The 17,504-nt window shown below is 40.9% G+C and overlaps 1 protein-coding gene across 4 annotated transcripts in view; it reads right to left on the bottom strand.

Moving 5' to 3' along the window:
* Positions 1-17,504, bottom strand: part of PITPNM3 (PITPNM family member 3) — a 90,808-nt gene that overhangs the window by 31,357 nt on the left and 41,947 nt on the right. For all 4 annotated transcript variants that reach the window (XR_008467603.1, XM_054208006.1, XM_054208005.1 and 1 more), the window contains exons 5-7: positions 9,614-9,690; positions 7,094-7,329; positions 918-1,107 (exon numbers count right to left, since the gene is read on the bottom strand). Coding sequence is in view for 3 of the 4 variants with exons in the window: in XM_054208006.1 (XP_054063981.1) it covers positions 918-1,107; positions 7,094-7,329; positions 9,614-9,690 (503 nt within the window). In the remaining variant the exon portion in view is untranslated. The remainder of the gene's footprint in view (positions 1-917; positions 1,108-7,093; positions 7,330-9,613; positions 9,691-17,504) is intronic.

The following is a 17,504-nucleotide window of genomic DNA, read 5'->3' on the forward strand; positions in this document are numbered from 1 at the left end:
TAATAAGACATGTGTTTTCCTTCAAAGATTACACTGTACTCTATATTAAATATTGTGGGTTTTTTTTTTTTTTTTTTACTTTTTCTGAAGTCTGGAGGTCACTATACTTTAAGGAAGTGCATGTTTCCGGCTACATAGAAGGCCCCATCACAAAATAATTTCAGTAACTCCTACTGAAGTATGAGTTAGTATCAATATCATATCTATCCTACGTGAAGCATGGAAGTACTGGGTTTTGTAGTCTAAAGATGGAGAAGCAGGAACAATAACTGTGACATGTCAGCCAGAAGTCATCTGCAGGTGACTTCACTGGGCAGTGGGTCACACCAGAAAAATGACACGACTTTCCCAAAGTTACTCAGGAAATCTGCAATACTGCTGGCAACTGAGTATTTGCCTTCTAAGTTTCTTTACTGTCAGTTTTATTACTATCATGATGGAGGCAAAAAAGAAACACCAACAGTTAAACGCTGGATTCCTTATGCTTTTAGTCAGAGATGTCCCAACTTTTCTATCAGCTACAGCAGGTGTGTGAGGAACTCAGTAACACAGATTATCATTTCTCTTGGGCTCGCATGCTTGTTCACTGCTTGATATACCACACTTACTGTCCAACTAGGCTCTTATTCATTACCAGAGTTCGTAGTAAGACTTTAGGTGTCAAAATGCTTGTGGGAGAAGGTACAGTATTCTTCTACCAACTGAGTAAGTGCAGGTTAGATACTGCACAGGTTTCCAGAATTGTCTTTCTCATGCTGGGCACCAAGAAGGCATTTTGCATAGGTAATCCCATGCTAACATTCATTCATCATATTTGCAGTATTGTCCCACGCTCGTAACTCAAAACGCTCAACACAATGGCTTAAAAAGAACAGCCTTGCTCCGAAGGAATTTGATATAAGAGAAAATATTCCTACCTGTCCATTAAAACCAGCCCCATCTGTAGATTTGAGAAATTCATTGTAAACTTGATTGGCTCTACTAATCACCATGGCAACTGCATCCTGGTACTGAGGGGATGAAACAGCCAGCAAGGGCAAAGCAGCCAGTGGGATGTGATCTTCACTGCTGCTGAGACAGCTCTCATCATAGCTGTAGGGATTTAGGCTAGAGAAGGACATGTCATCATCAGGAAAAATGCAAGAGGCAGCACACAGCATTAGAGAATGAACAGTTATTAAGACAAACGGGTTGGGCTATTGCAGTTCACAATGACAGAATACAGGAAAGATCATTTTATCACAGAATTGAACAGCTTAAAAAAAAAAAATCAAGGAGTTACTGCTTTATGTGAATGAGATTATGCTAGAAGGCATTTCTGTAATTAAACATGCTTGGTGCAATTTTTCCACATACAAGTAGGCATAATTTCGAACAGCAAAGAGATTATTCAGTTTCAGCTTCCCCCCTGTATAAGGGCTTACTATAGCAAAGAATGGGACTGAATCATCACAATGGAATTTTGTTTCCTAGAACACAAGCGTGACAGATGTATTCTTCAAAAGCATGTAAAAACATTCTTCACAGCGTCCCATCCTTTCAAAAAGCTGCACACATTCTGATATACGTAAATGTTTGCATAGTAACATTTTGTAAAGAGGAGGTGACCCGACTGAAAATGCAAGCTTAAACTTGATGTCAGCTTTATTTTAGCTCAGATGCGCACCCTGCAAGTTTCTCAGTAAATCTGCCAATCATGTCTTGACTGATTTTTGTTGATGAGTGGGTAAAACAATTCACAGAGAGCCAAAGACACAGGGCACACCAGTGTGTGCCAGATTCTCTCACAGTAAGTTGACTGTCCTTCAGAGATTAAAGGAAAGTCAGAAGAATTTTGGATAATTCAGCTCATCCAAAGTTCACCTAAGGCTGCAGGCAGGCAACTTCAACACTATTTTGTATTCACTTTCTTTAGGAACTTGGCGGGCTACCACAATATTAAAAAGCAAGCTGCCTGAAATGCAATCAGTCTATGTTTTTGCTAAAACTTGCATCCTTGAGGCTATTACCAGGGTAATGGAAGAACAGAAGACTTGCAATGCTCAAGTATGGAGGCTGGTCTGTGTTCAGCCTCACGGGACGCTTCCACACTTGTCTCTTGCTGAAGGACCCCAGCCATTTGTTATTTTTAATCCAAAGTAATATAACACTTTCTGGGTCCTGCAGCTCAGCTAGTCTGCCAAGCTGTGTCAATTTACTAAGTAACACAGCTTCATTTTGCCAGCTGATTAGATCATTCAAATGCACAGCACACATACAAATACTAAACTCTTCAATATGAAAAGCAAACCTTAAAACCCTACATAAAGAGGCCTCGTTTACTATAACAATTGGTAGACAAAACCTCAGAAAGGGAAAGGGAGAAACACGGGAGAAAAAATAATTACAAAGTTAATGTTTGAAATGGAAAAAAATACCTGCGTATGTTTTCATAATAAAAGCAAAATGCGAACAATATTCACAAGATAACTACACAAAACAGAGTCAGTGGAAAAATAAATAGTTGGTATTTTTTTTTTTGTGGCTAAAGGAATATAGATCAAACTGAAACTGAACAATTATTGTCTAGACAATTAATCACAGTTAATGGGTTTAGAAATGAGGGTTTGGGTTTTTTAATTACAATTTATTTTATTGTAAAGGTTGCAGTCACAGAGACCCCTGTTGTTACTGCAGATACAACACAAAGGGAAGAAAGATCTAGACCACTGAAAGAGCGTATGGGGAAGAGATGAAGATGTTTATCATAGGGGACATGCCAAGTTATTACTGCTGAAGCTGAGACAAACAGGTAAAATATCAGCGCTGGAGCTGAGAGGAGCACAAGTCTCATTGTCTTGATGCATTGGCAGGACGCTGAAGGAGATCCTTCCAAAGCACCAGCTTGAAAACATGACACTTCTGCCAGGAACGACTGGACCAGATGATCCTTGAGGTCCCTTCCAACATGGTATTCTATGATTCACTTGCACAAAGGCTGGAGATGGGGAGGGAAATCACAAGGAAGCAGCTGAAATCACTAAGTGTAAGAGCCTGGCAGATAAAGTTAGAACCTAACACCTCCCTGATAAAAAGCAGCAAATGACGAGGCTGCAAGGCAGAACTGGTCTTCCATGGTGGGTAAGAGCACACCTGGCTCCCAGGGGAGAAGTGACTGATGGCCTGGGGGCACTGGCCACCAGGGACAACTGAGACTGCACCATGGTGATGGGGGCTGAGGGGTTATTCAGCTTGGGGGGGGGAGCAGGGAGGAAAGGAGCAACAAGAGAATAAAAGCTTATTCTGAATGCAGAAAGCATCTGGCTAGATGCAAGTCAAGACAAAACACTGGTCTCCTCAAAACCTCCTCAGCTCAGCAGTCCCTGACCATGGCAGAAGTGAGAGGAGAAAGCAGAGGGGGAGATCACCCATATGGTAATGCTTGTACGGGTAACTGCCACACAATTTTTTGACATTTATGGTTTGGCTATCCGCACTCCATGCTGACAGTCCTAGGCACTTGCTATTGCTGCTTCTGAATGCCAGAATACACATTTATTTCCTCCACTTTGACGATAAAAGAAAAACAAGGAACAGAAAATACTCAAATCATAATGTCTGGATTTCTCCATACACTTTCTAATTAAATTATAAAAGTATTTTTAAAAATTGATTGGGAAAACTCAACACCAAGAGCATACATCGCAGGACTCACCACTGTGCAAGGAGCATGCAAGGGGCTGAGCACTCCAAAACTCATCCAACAAAACGCTTTCATCTCATTTGATTATTCATATGCTTACATTCCTGCTTAAGTGTTTGTTTCATAAATGTTCCTAAATGTAACTTCTGTTTTGGCCTTTCTTTCCTTCTCTCTTCCCCTTCCCTCTCCACCAGAAAATCTGCAATTACTGATGTCCAGTTTGGCTAATATTGTAATTTAGGAGCTCTAGTCTGAGGTGTGAATCAATGTATGCTCATCAAATCATATGCTATAAAAGCAGAACAGCCGATCCACTCTGGGAGATTTTTCTCCCTGAAAAGGGAAGAGCTGGCTCTCAAGTCATCTACCTGGAACAAGAACGTGCCTTAGTTTTAACCCTGATCTCTCCTTAGCAGCGAAGTCGGAGATAAGTGTCACAGGACATCAGTCATTCATTATAAATTTACACAGATTTCATAAACTGTGTTTTTCTGATTTATATGAGAGACATAGGAAACTGAAAGTGGTGGCAGTAGATGGCAGCAGACCAGATTAAACAATCTGAAACGTTTACTAGATGGAGTTATTTTTCCCTGAAAGATCCCTTTCCTTTAAACCACTATTGGTAAGGCAGGGATGAGAACTGCACAGGTGCATTCAGATGAAAAGTCCCAGTGGAATCCCTGTGAGCCCAGGCACTTGGCACACAGACACAGCATAATTCAAAACCTATGCCAAGGTAAGCAGAGGGTTGTACTACCCTGGCATGCACTATCCCTGCACATTCTGAAAATGGAGGATCCATTCAAACCAAACAAGAAATCTTGTGCTGCTGCTTAGTCAGTCATCTGGCTCACCCTCGATGAAACATTGCAGTAATTAAAAACACACTTCCTCCCCCACAGTTTGCTAAATGGGATGTTTACCACAAGTTTATGTTCCACAACTGCATCCTGGAGTTCTGGCTGTGAAAGTTCTGGCGTGAAACTGCAGAAATGCGAGAGCAGGGAATCATCTCTCCTTTTGTACATCACAAGCAGCTCCACACAAGACCATACCAAGGCAATACCAATCTTACATCAGTGCTGGGAATGAGTCTATAGGACATTCAAACATCCAGCTTGGCTATTTCCAGTCTGGCTGAATATCAAGTGCTGCAACAAGAGGCAATCAAAAAACGGAGAAAGAAAGTGGGAGCTCTGTTCACTTGGGCTGCCAGCACACACTCTTCCTTCCACTCTACCAGCTCTTCTTCCAGACAGTTGAGACCTGCAGGCACTGTGTTATGGGATAACTAAGAGACATTACTGAGCCCTGTGTTAACCAATGGCTCGAACGGGCGGGGATGATCTCCCAAACACTCTTTGATGCTTCACCTCCTCTTCTACTGCCACTCCTCTTGCTTTGCAGGGCAGCGACTGGGACGTACATACACTTCTCCTTTCCTGGGTGTTTGATGTGAACAGTCAGACACACCTTCTGCCTGTCTGGTCTGCACCCTGCCACCTCTCCTTCCTCTACGCTTGTCACACCTTTAAGTCCATCTGGTATTTCGGAACTTTGCTGTATTCTCCGTCTCTCCTCTCTAACTCTCATCTGGACAGCAGGCATCACCATTCCCGCATCTGATGGTCCAAAACGTGGTTGTAGACCTCCTCAACTCTTCTGCAGGGTTTTCTGCTCTACATGAGGTTCAAATGTAACCTTGGGCACTCTAAGCAACAGAAAGACTAGAAAAGCGATCATCACTTAGGGGAAGCCCCAGACAAAACCAAGAGAAGTTTATCTTTGTTTAGAAAAGAAGAAATCAAGCAAATCTGATTCTCTCTTCCCCATCACTACAGAGTTCACTAGTTATGCCTGATTTACACTTGTAGAAGAGCTGAAGCAGAACCAAGAGCACGCGTTTCTTTCTCCTTTATCATGCCATTTAAAATATTGACGTCAAGGAAAATATCACTAAGGAAAGAAACGTCACCTGAAAAGGTTTTCTCACTTAATGAGCAAATTTCAAGACTGAAAACGCGGACGAGGAAGAGCAGCTATTGAAGTGGATACATCCAATGGAAAATTCCACTTGTTATTTCTAAATTCATTTCACTAGAGCCATGTCATTATCACGATGTGGAAGCCAATCATACAGCACTCAGTGGAGAGTTTGCTCACCACCAGCTAAAACTTTCATTCATTTAGCATGCAAGTAATGTTGCATGGAAAAGTTGTTTCAGTGAGGGAAAAAAATTAAGTTGGTGATGCTATTGCTTGTAAGGCTACCTGGCCATTGAATAGGCTTGGAATGAAAGCGTAACATCTCCTCAGTCATATAGCCTAAGATCAGCCTTTGCTCCTTGGTGTTAATAATCCAACAAAGAAATAGCCAGATCACTCTCCTTCCCTCACAAATCATCTCCTCTCGTGCTTAACAAGGTTCCAGTTGTCAGAGTAAAGTCTCAGCAAAGCTGTTTCCTTTACAGCTTTCATGATGCATGCAACCAGATCCTAGTTGTACTGCAAACTGACGCCAAAAGCACTGTTTCCTAGAGATGCATCTTTTGTAGCCCATTCAAGACACTTCTATATATGGCATTCTCATAGGTTAATGATGATAAATCAGTGGTCTACCACAAAACACTGCACGACGCAAAGCGCAGTAGCTGCTATTGGGAATGAACAATACTAAAGTTTTGTCATCTTAAAATGTAAAAACCATGTTCATTTGTAAATTCTCTCTTACCAAGAAGATGTGTTAAATCACTCTTGTTTTAGATAATTCTTTCTGTTCTCAGTTTTCAGTGCAAAGCAGAATTGACTCAGAATAGACTCAAATCAGTCTGAGTTTCTCAGTCATGCTTCACGATCTCCACTTTATTCCTAAACCAATGTTAGCAGTATGCCATTTTTGTTTCTAAAACAGGAAATACTAAAACTTTTAGGAAGGTTTTATATAACATCCTGTCCTTACAATGGCCAAATAATGAACAGATAATAAAAGACAAATGTCAGTGGCATATCTGCAGGCAGATCTAGCTGTTTCCATTTTAAAATAAGAGAAGAGTTGACTACTGTTTTTTTGGGGTCAGATTTGGGAGGGAAAGGAAAAGTTAACAGTTACCACAGTTTTCTTCTTCTGTCCAGATTTCTTCTGGATTTTTTTTTCTTTTGGGTGCATGTGGACAATAGGCTGCAGTCCACCATGGATTTGGGTTTTCCGGTTTTGGTGTTTTTTGTGGTTTTTTTTTTTTTTTTAACAAATACATTCACTTAGAAAAGGATGAAAGATTGCTCCAAGTCTTACAGTAAGCAAAAAATTAAGAAGGATTCGCAACATTTCGTTATGAAAAAGACAGGTCACAGAAAGCCATTCAAAACTGCACTGCAAAGCCAAACATTAAAAAATGCAAATCAACTTACTTGGAAACAAGAGAGAAAGCTGCTGAACAGACTGCCGGGCAGGGAACAAGTCTGATTAAGATGTGGCCCAACGCAGCAGGGAAATGGGCGCGGGTCACTTTCTCAAACACAGAGCTGAAGGTGTTGATGTCTGCCAGCTTGCTGCTGTGGTCCCCACCTCCAGTGTCTAAGATGTTCCCCCCGTGTAGGATCAAAATTAGCACATGAGTTTTGCAGTTTTGGTGTTGAACTCCTTCCTGTGAGAAAAACAGGGAATAAGAAGGGAGGAAGCATTTTTACGGACAGTGTTGGTATACTTGTTGTGAATGTTCACAAGCAGTTAGCAGTGATTTTTTTTTTTTTCCTCCAACCCCCACTGTGATGTTCTTGTGATGTTTGCCTTGACTGGGGGGGGGCGCGGTGTGTGTGTGCGTGTGCACCCCGTGTTCCATTTAATTCAAGTATGTCTGAACCAGGCAGAGCTCATGACATGTGCTCTGCCAGAAAACCCCTGCAGCACAGACATAGATTTCAGATCAACAAAGATTATAAACAGCTTTGTGTACATCAAAAGCTATTTTAAATACATTGAGACTGAAGAAGAATTCCAACATCCACAGACAGCCTAAGCAAATGTCTTGTCTAAGTAACGTGAACAAGGCTGCTGCATTTATGGGAAAGGTCCTTAGTAAAATCATCACAGGTTCTAAAAAGATAAATTTCTCTGCCAATGAAAACATCCAGCAAAAGCAGACGATACACTTATCTCACCTTTTTGAGAATGGCAACTTTTTATTAAAGTGAAAAATGGGGCAAACTTACACAGACATTTACTGAAAAGGTAAAAAAATGTGTCATTGCTGATATCCATAAACCTCTCAAATACATTTATGAATATGTGAATACGTGCATACACAGACAATAATCTGTGTGCTCCATAGAATAAACAAGGTGTTATCTACTTGAGACTGGAAAAATATTTTGAATGTCTCAAAACTCTACTTTTTTTTCTTCTTTACCCCTTGAGAGTTATATACCCTCAAAGAGCTCAGTAATACACTACAGGATTAGGAGATTTTTTGGTTTTAAATCTTGACTGCCATTTTCTTCTTTGCTTTGGATTATATGATTCCTGGAGACTTCTAGTTCCTGACTAAATACGAACACAAAATAAAAATAACAGTAACATTTCTTGTATTTGTTGGAGGACTGTTAATCGCTAGATTGGGTGATTTACTGAGAATCAGGCAAAGTTCTGGACATTTTATTCTTAAATTCTGGCAGATTGGGTGATTTACTGAGAATCAGGCAAAGTTCTGGACATTTTATTCTTAAATTCTGGCATTAAAGTCATGGTCTTCAACAGTAAATATAAAATGAGAAGAATTGCTCTGAGTTTAACAAGAATCATCAGAAAAGCTGACAAGTAAACACACACACATTTCAGGCTGTAGTTTAGTGAGGGGTAAAGGTGGAAATGTTGTTGACATGGACAAAGCAAAGAAATTGGTAACTTTAGCACCTGTATAACGGTGACAGAGAAGTTGTTGAAAATGAGAGACTTCAACTTTGTTCCATAAAGCCAGTATCTCTGTTCGGACCATGATTCTTAGTATCCAGAAGAAGTATTCGTTGTGAAGTCATTTTGCTGACCTGTCTTATATCCGCTTAACTACTGGATCTTATAAGAATTTTTAAGGTTCCACTTTTCCTTTCTCTAATTTAGAATTTCCCTCTCTATATGGTCCTGTTCCAGTTATTCAGAAGAGAAATTTAATTCCTTTTAAAAGCTAAGAGTAGCTCCTTTGACAGCCAATGCCAGCTTGTGAATAAGTGGCACTGCTCATGGGTCGGTAGAACTGGGAGCTTCAAAACAGAGTGAAAAATTCAAGCGGGTCAACACTGCTATAGTCACCGTCACGCAAAATCTCTCAGCTGGATTTAACTGATACCCTTTACAGGAGGACTCAAAAGGAATGAAATCAATTTGCCTCTCAGCAGTAGTTCAGCCGTGACTGAAACAAGGGGTTCAAGGGCTAATCAAAAGGACATCTGAAGTCAATCAAAGGCTGTCAACATTTTCAGGGGACTGTAGGATTGGAATTCTTAAAAAATGAAGAAGTACACATTTCCGTTGCCTGTCCTGTGTGTGGACAGAAGACCGTAATCAGTTAACTGGAAGGAACACAACTTGTTTAGATTCTTCGCTGCTTGTAAAAAAAAAAAAAAAAAAGCAATTCTGTTACTATCAATTTCATGACTGCTGCTGAATCTGCTTCACAAAACCTGCATTTCCACTGAAGTACTAAGTAGACATAACAGTTTTTGTTCAGAGAACTGGGTCATATTTCCACCTAAGTTAATTATGCAATGTCTAAAAAGCTTGTGATGATTTTCAGTGATTGCATGTGCACGTACTGAATAAGGGAAAGACACACTAAGCCACCAAATGGATTTATAATTCCATAATACAACATGAGAGTATTTCTACATGTCTACTCCTTGGAAATCAGCACAGCTTATTTTGGAAAAAAATCTCACCTCATTGTCCTCCTGTATTTCAATACTGCCTTGTGCCGGGAACCTTTGTTTCTTTAAAGAGGATCTATATAATTCACCTGAAAGGAAAAGAGACATAATTGACCGTATAAATATTTGGCTGCCTCATATTTTACAGACATCTATGGAGGTAAGGCACATTTCTAGTTTCAAGACAGAAAGATCTGTTCACAGAAAATCCTGTGGACAAACAGAACAATAGACAAGTTTCATGCAGCCCTACATATTAGAGGCTCTTCCATTCTTAACAGCAACACTCAGAACAGGATTCAGGTCCTTATACAGAGGTATGTGGTACCAGTACTGCTGCTGTTGGTCATTTGTGCCTTTCTGGAGCAGCAGCAAAGGTCACCTGAGGTTCTGCATCATCTCTGCCCCTCCTATACGGGTATCTTAGATACTCTGGTATGTCTTAAATAGCGCTAAACATCTATATATAGGCAAGTGAACTTTCTCCAAAGACCTTTCTCCATAGACCTTTCTCCAAAGGATCCAGCTCTTCCACACACTTCTGTGACTACCTGGGAAACTCCCAGAGGTAACTGCAGTGCTCGATTACCAGGATGCAAAATAGGAGTAACAGATGATAGAGCCAAAGATAGTTTCTCCTCAAAAAGCCCTGTAACCTGAAAAATATGAAGTGCCATTGCAGAGAGGCTTTGCTAATACCTTTTCACAACAGGATCGTACATGTAACATCCTCTGTTATTTTATAATGAACACACAACGGAATTCTCTGCATTGACTTCACAGCATGACGAATGGACGAAACCAGGGCCACCACACAGACTCAAAGACCCACTTGTGACTACTTCTTAGGTAGACCGTCTGGACAGCAAACTGCTGTAAGTGGCGGAACATTCACAATATCAGCTTTAAGACCATGAGACTGTCCACTGGCTGGCCTTGGGAAGCAAAACTTAAGAAGCATTTCTTTGTAGGGAGAGTGGTCAAACCCTGGAACAGGCTTCCTAGAGAGGTGGTTGATGTGCCACGTCTATCAGTGTTTAGGAGGCATTTGGACAATGCACTTAGTAATACGCCTTAACTTTTGGTCATCCCTGAAGCGGTCAGGCAGTTGAACTACATGGTTGTTGTAGGTCCCTTCCAACAGAAAATACTCTATTCTACTCTATAAAACTTCTACAGCTGAATATGAAAAGGCTTGCCCTCTGAACAAATATTCTCTGTCCTTGAGGATAAAAAACATGATGACATGATGATATAGCAGTATCCACTTTGGGTTTGTTTTTTTGCACTATGTTTCTTCAGTCATTGAAGAGAATTGCTACAGGATCTTCATAATGCAGTCTTTTTTCTACAGCTGCATGTGATAGTTACCTAGGAAACAGCTGTAGGATGAAATTTGATTAGCACTGTTGTCAGCTTCACTATCACATTTATACATGGGGCCAATCTCTTCCTTACAAATTAAAGGAATGTTCCATACTCCTGTCTCTTATAGCACTTATGAGATGCCTACATCAGAGGAGACAGGCAAAGCTTTGGTAAAAACACACCAAAGCCCACCTACTCACACTTTAGCTTACAGGGTTTTGCAATCAGATCCTGGAACACTGATTTCTCAGGTCAAGAGAATTTGCTGCTGTCTCTAACAGATATTCTACTGGCCATTGTGCTTTGTTTGCAAACACAAGGACAAGAAAATGACTGCTAGTAGACAGCATGGATTTACAAAGGGAAAATCATGCCTAACCAACATGATAGCCTTCTGAGAGGAGAAGACTGGCTTGATGGATGAAGGGAGAGCATTGGATGTCGTTTCTCTCAACCTTAGTAGGGCTTTCAACGCTGTCTCTCATAACATCCTCAGAGAAACTGAGAAAGTGCAGGCTACTTAAGGGGACAGCGAGATGGACTGAAAACTGGCTGAATCACCAGGTTTAAAGGGTTGTGATCAGCAGCACAAACTCTCCAGCTGGAAGACAGTGAATAGTGGTGTATCCCAAGGGGTCACTACTGATTCCAGTCCTGTTTAGCATCTTTATTAATGACCTAGATGATGGGACAGAGTGTACTTTCAGGAAGCCTGCAGACAATACAAAACTGTGGGGAGTAGCTGAAACACCAGATGGTTGTGCTGCTATTCAGAAGGATCTCAACAGGCTGGAGAAATGGGTCAAAAGGAATCTCATGAAGTTCAACCAACTGAAATGCAAAGTCCTGCCTCTGAGGAGGAATAACCCCACTTCACAGCACAGGCTGGGGGCCAACCATCTGGAAAGCAGCTTTGCAGAAAAGGACCCGAGTATCCTGATGGACAACAAATTGACCTGGACCCAGCAATGTACCCTTGCAGCAAAGTGCTAACTGCACCCTGGACTGCATTAGGAAGAGCGTAGGTCAAGGAAGGTGATCATTCCCTTCTACTCAGCACTGCTGAGATGACATCTGCGCTTCTGTGTCCAGTTCTGGGCCCCTTAGTATAAGCAAGACATGGACTCACTGGACCATGACCAGCAAAGGGAGACAAAGATGATTAAGGGACAGGAGCACCTGACATGAGAAGAGGCTAAGAGAGACAGGACCGTTTGTCCTTGAGAACAGACGACTTATGGTATGTGGGGGAAATCTCATCAATGTCTATCCCTGACATGAGCAAGTAAAGAAGATGGAACCAGAGTCCTCTTCATGACAGTCAGTGAAAGGACAAGAGACAACGTGCACAAAGTGAAATACAGGAAATTCCAGTTAAATACAGGAAAGAACTTTTTTACTGTGAGAGTGGTTAAACACTAGAATGGGTTGCCCAAACGAGTTATGGAGTCTCCATCCTTGGAGATATTCAAAACCCAACTGGATGCAGTCCTAAGCAATTTGCTCTAAATGACTCTACTTTGAGCAGAGGAGCTGGGCTATAAAATCTCCAGAAGTCCCTTCAAACCTCAGTCATTCTCTGAATTAGAAGACATTGGAACACAATTATTTAGGTTTTCTTGGCCTTCAAAACATAACAGTTCTTTAAAGATTAGTACCCGATGGCCACTGTAAGCCACAAACCAGATATTTGGTAGGATGCTCTCTTTGACTTTCTAGCAGTATTATGAAAACTCCAGTTTTACAGCACGCGGCTGGCTTTTTTTAAAAGGCGCTAAAAAGAGAGTCGCAAAACTGAAATCTGATGGTTTTCCATTCAGAATTTAAAACACGTATGATGTGATTGCTTCTGCCACCATCTCAGTTTCCTAGCAGCGACTTTTTACTTAAGACAGGAAACAGATAACATCTAAAAGTAAACCTGAGAAGAAGACTTTAACACCTAAACCATTGACAAATTGAGTTTATTTGTTTAGTCTGCTAGCAATCTATGAACCAATCAATACTGACCCATGCAAAACAAATCAGTTTCTTTTGAAATACAAACTCTAGTGATAACCAGACCAGTAGAGATACATTCTGCTTTATCTGCTCAATGTGCTCCAATTCATGAGTCTTCCCACTTATTTCACGATGCTTGCTTCTTTACCTTATATGCGATTGTTCTCCAGAATATTAATTTCCTTTTAAGACAGGGAATGTTAAAAAGCTACGAATTAGCTGTCATTTATTAAAACATGCGAAAATGGCAAAATTGCCACGATTTACTGCTGAGTCCAGTGTCTCAACCTCTCCCTAAATATAACCACTCTCACATAGTAAGACGCAACAGAGACCAGCAAAAGTTCTTTATGAGAACTATGACATGGTCAAACTATGCCAGTCTTTCGCTTAAAAGAAAAAAATTACGGGCTAAAAGTGCCAGGCTGTCTTTAGATAGCACCTTTTATTCCTATACCTCAGTGGACTTAAATAGAGAAATTAAATATTGCAACATCTCACTGAAGGGGAATTACTTCAGGTGAAGTGATGAACGTCAGTCCTTTGGGGAAGGACAATGTGCTTTTTCCTTCTTAGAGACAGCGGTGAAATTCCATACAAGATGTGAATCCTCCTATCTCTGTAGCACGTCCTCCTCTCTCTCATGGGGGGAGCAGGAAGCTTTGAAACCCTTCAGATTGTCAACACCAGAAATTTGCAGTTTAAAGCTTCAGCTGACTGCAGTGTTGCAGCCTTAAAATTCTAGTCATCTCACACGGGTTAGCTGTTCCGAGAAAAACTGGGAGGCCTTCCTCCCTCCATGACAGATGCATGTTTTAGGAGTGAATGAGAGAGGATTGCACTAAATAATAAAAGCAAAGTAGTTCACTAACAGCTTTCTGGATTTAAACACATTTTCCTCTGTTTCTTTCAGCACCTCAGAAGAAAATAAATGCATCACACAGTGCTATAGATGACTCAGTTTACTTTTCTTTTTGGCATTCTGCGCTCATGCCCTGTTTGTGGTTCCGCTCCATTTGACGTATGTTTATAGGCAGCCTGCCAGACCCTGCCAGAGCGGACTGTAATTTTCACCTCACCAAGAACACTGATTAAGCAGGGTCTGGCCAGGTTATTCTAAAAGCACTGAATTTAGTCCAAAACATAGTTCAAACACTCTTGTACTTTTCTATGAGGACTGAGAGCTAATTCCACAGCAGATTCTACCACTATCATCCCTTGTAGCCACTAGAAATGTACTTAACCTCTGTGGCTACATTTCTCCATATTTAAAAGCCACTTAATTACTCTTGCCTTTCTGGCAGGCAAGGGTTCACAGGATTAGTCATTTAATACTTGTATAAAACAAAACAATACAACAACAAAAACCAAAACACCAGAAAACAAACCCAACAACAACACGCAGATTGAAAGCCTGAACTTCCACCAAATGCAACTGCTTTCTGGAAGTCTCTGCAATTTAACGCTGCTCCTAACTAAAAGTGTTGTTTCCAACAGCCTGTTCAGAAGACTCACTTTTTTCTGAAGGCCATCATATGAAAAAGTGTCAGTTTTTTAACACCTAAGCTCACAACAGAACCAGTAGCGCAGAAACATTAGCTTTGTGTCACGAAAAATGATTTTTCAGGGCCATAAGGCACACCTTACGGTGAACCACAATATTTATCTTTAAGAGAACACTGAAACAGGAAACCCCGTGCTCCTCATCACATGCTCACAAACCTCTTTGGTCATCTATGGGCAACGCACTGGGCAAAACACTTCCTGGGATTACTTGTGAGCCGTTCCTTTGAAAATCTTGTTTAAAGATATGCTTTTAAAAGCGGAGAGGTTGGTTTCTTTTTCCCTAATGCATCAAATCCCAGGTTGCAGGATAGTTCCTTGCTTCACACACACACAAATGTCAATAGATAACTGGACACCAGGATTCTAGTCATTGTTTTAATCACAATTTCTATTCTAATGTTAAAGTAGCCCTCTATCATAAAGCTGGGTTTCTTTCAAAACTGCTTTCTCACTTCGGCTGAGAAAAACAAAGAAAAAAGCACAATATCAACTTGCAGTATTAGAGGTTATAGAAACGATGACGCACAGATCAGTCTATGGAAGCATACAAGGTATCCTTTTCTTTAAGGCTTTCCAATGTGCACAGTTCAACTGTCTTCTGAACACTCCTACACTGCCAAAAGTTCAGGCTGCAGAAATGTTAGAACCTATAGTGTCTTGTTTTGAAAAACTACACCTAGAAGTACAGTTTTAACATAAAAAGAATGAGAACATCTGAAAAGGAAAAAAGAAAAAGAAAAAAAAAAAGAAAGGAAATAAAAAGGCAAAGGGGAGCCAGGTGGGTTTTTTTTTTCTGATTTGCAGCACCAGTGAGGAATTTCAATGGATAGATCTTCAGCATTGTGCTGCCCAAAGAAACAAACCTGCCTGAATTCAAAGCAGTGCCACAGTGGGGGAGGACAGGGGGCTGTGCGTCAGCATGTGGCATGTGTAAGGGGATCAACACATGCCTTTATTTCAAGAGCTGTGCGGATCATATACTTTGGGAGATAATCAGATGTTGGGTCTACATAGGTTCAGCTTTATTGTTTAGGTTAAATACCAGAGACTTAAATAACTGGGGGACCTTCTCTGTCACGATGACAATATAAAGGGTAAGACTATTCAGCAGCTAAAGCTCTGTAGGAGACACGGACAGCATGACCTACTACAGAAAATTACAGAAATTTAATTAGGCACTGAAATGAAACTGATTACAGAGAAATTATGTGGTTTACTATTTACTGGAAGGGCTTTAATGAGGTAAAATAATAACATGGTTTTGCTGGACTGAACCTCTCTGATGACATTATCAACACTTTACAGATTTTTCCAGCTGTCTTGATTCATACCATCATTATACCAATTTATGCTAATTGTATCATTACGTAAATTACAGTAACAAAAAAGGTACTCAAATCCCATACAGAGTTGGAAACCGGTGGGTTGTAATAGCTTACATTGTACCAGCTAGCAATGCAGTCAGGAAAGGTCAGGGTGGAATAAGATTAAAAACTTTCTGTTCATTTGTTTCGTCTTGTTTTTTAATTAACCTGCAAACACATCATCTACAGAGTCCGCTAGGCTTCTCAAGTCTCGAGAGGAGACATAGGAAAAGGAGAATATGCTGAAGTCCCATTGCCCAAGAAGGTCAGGTCCTCTGCATGCACCCAGACTAACTGGTCAGTCATGGGTAGGTGGTAGTAGTGGCAATTTTATAACTGTTCAATTTCCCATTTCCTCCCCAGGGTAATTTCTCAACATTTTAATATAAGATCTGCTCAGGAGTTGTAATTCAGGCTTTGACAAAGCTGTGTGTCTATAGCCTTGCCTGAAGTAACTCATTGCCCAAACAGTCTCTTCATGTGAAGTACATCAGGTCTCAAGATCAGCCATCAGCATGACGGGAGAGCCAGGTGAAAGGAAAAGCTCAGTGATTCAACACCCCAAATCAGCCATGAAAAGCATCAGTTCATTCTGTGGCAAGAAAGTAAGTAAATAAGTACCCTGAATCTAGGAGAAAAGAATTCGCACCATCACTCCCAAAATTCTACAGTTCAAACCTGTACTAAGGATCAAGCCAGGTCCTTTTTTTTTTTTTTCCAGACCATTTCAAACATCCCTAATATTTTGCCATGTTAATTAGGGAGGAATTTAGACTAAAAGCAAGAGAACTTGCTTTAGGTACAAAGCATGAGGTGGTGACAGTCCCCAAAGAAAACTGTTATTTCCATTATCACACTCCCGTGAGAAATTATGCCGTTTCTTGCCATCTGCTGTGCTATTACTAGCCGTTTATAATGACAAATCCGTCATGAGAAATATGTTCACACGAAGGCTGTAACATATGCTTTCTATTAACAAATGATAAAGAATATTGTAATACACTGCAGATGCAGTTTCGCAAACTGCACTGTTTAAAGGAAAATAATGGCACGCATCACTGAACCCAATCCTGTTCTGGAAGCCACAGCAGGAGATCGTGCCTGTGTTAACTCCCCCACGGTTTCTTCACTGAATGAGCCTTACACACACACGCTACCAGATCTCCTACGTGACCACTATGGAGCTCTGCAGTAGAAGTAACACGCAGGGTTTAGCCGAGGATCTAGACTCTAAGTGCACATCAGCTCCAGCTCTCAGACCAGGCCAGATGAGCTGGGCAAAGCATGATTTCCAAAGGGGAAGGGGCTGGCACAGAGCAACAGAATGTGCTTATGAACATAGCTGCAGGAATAGCGAGCAGCTGTTTCACTGTGAACTCAATGAGCGCAATGGACAATTGTTCCCAGAGAGAACTGCGATGAAAGAAAACACCCTCATTAACACCACTCATTTCTATAAAGCCAATTTGCTTTCTTTAGTAAGCAGAGCAATGCAAAAACACAGAAAGATCAACAGCACAGTGACAAGTGAATACACTCCTGAAAGTGGGGCACCAGCAGCAAAGGAACCCTAGCAATGCCTAATGCAACGGTACAACTTTTCA

The sequence above is a fragment of the Rissa tridactyla genome, chromosome 7 (assembly GCF_028500815.1).
Source record: "Rissa tridactyla isolate bRisTri1 chromosome 7, bRisTri1.patW.cur.20221130, whole genome shotgun sequence".
Lineage (NCBI taxonomy): Eukaryota > Metazoa > Chordata > Aves > Charadriiformes > Laridae > Rissa > Rissa tridactyla.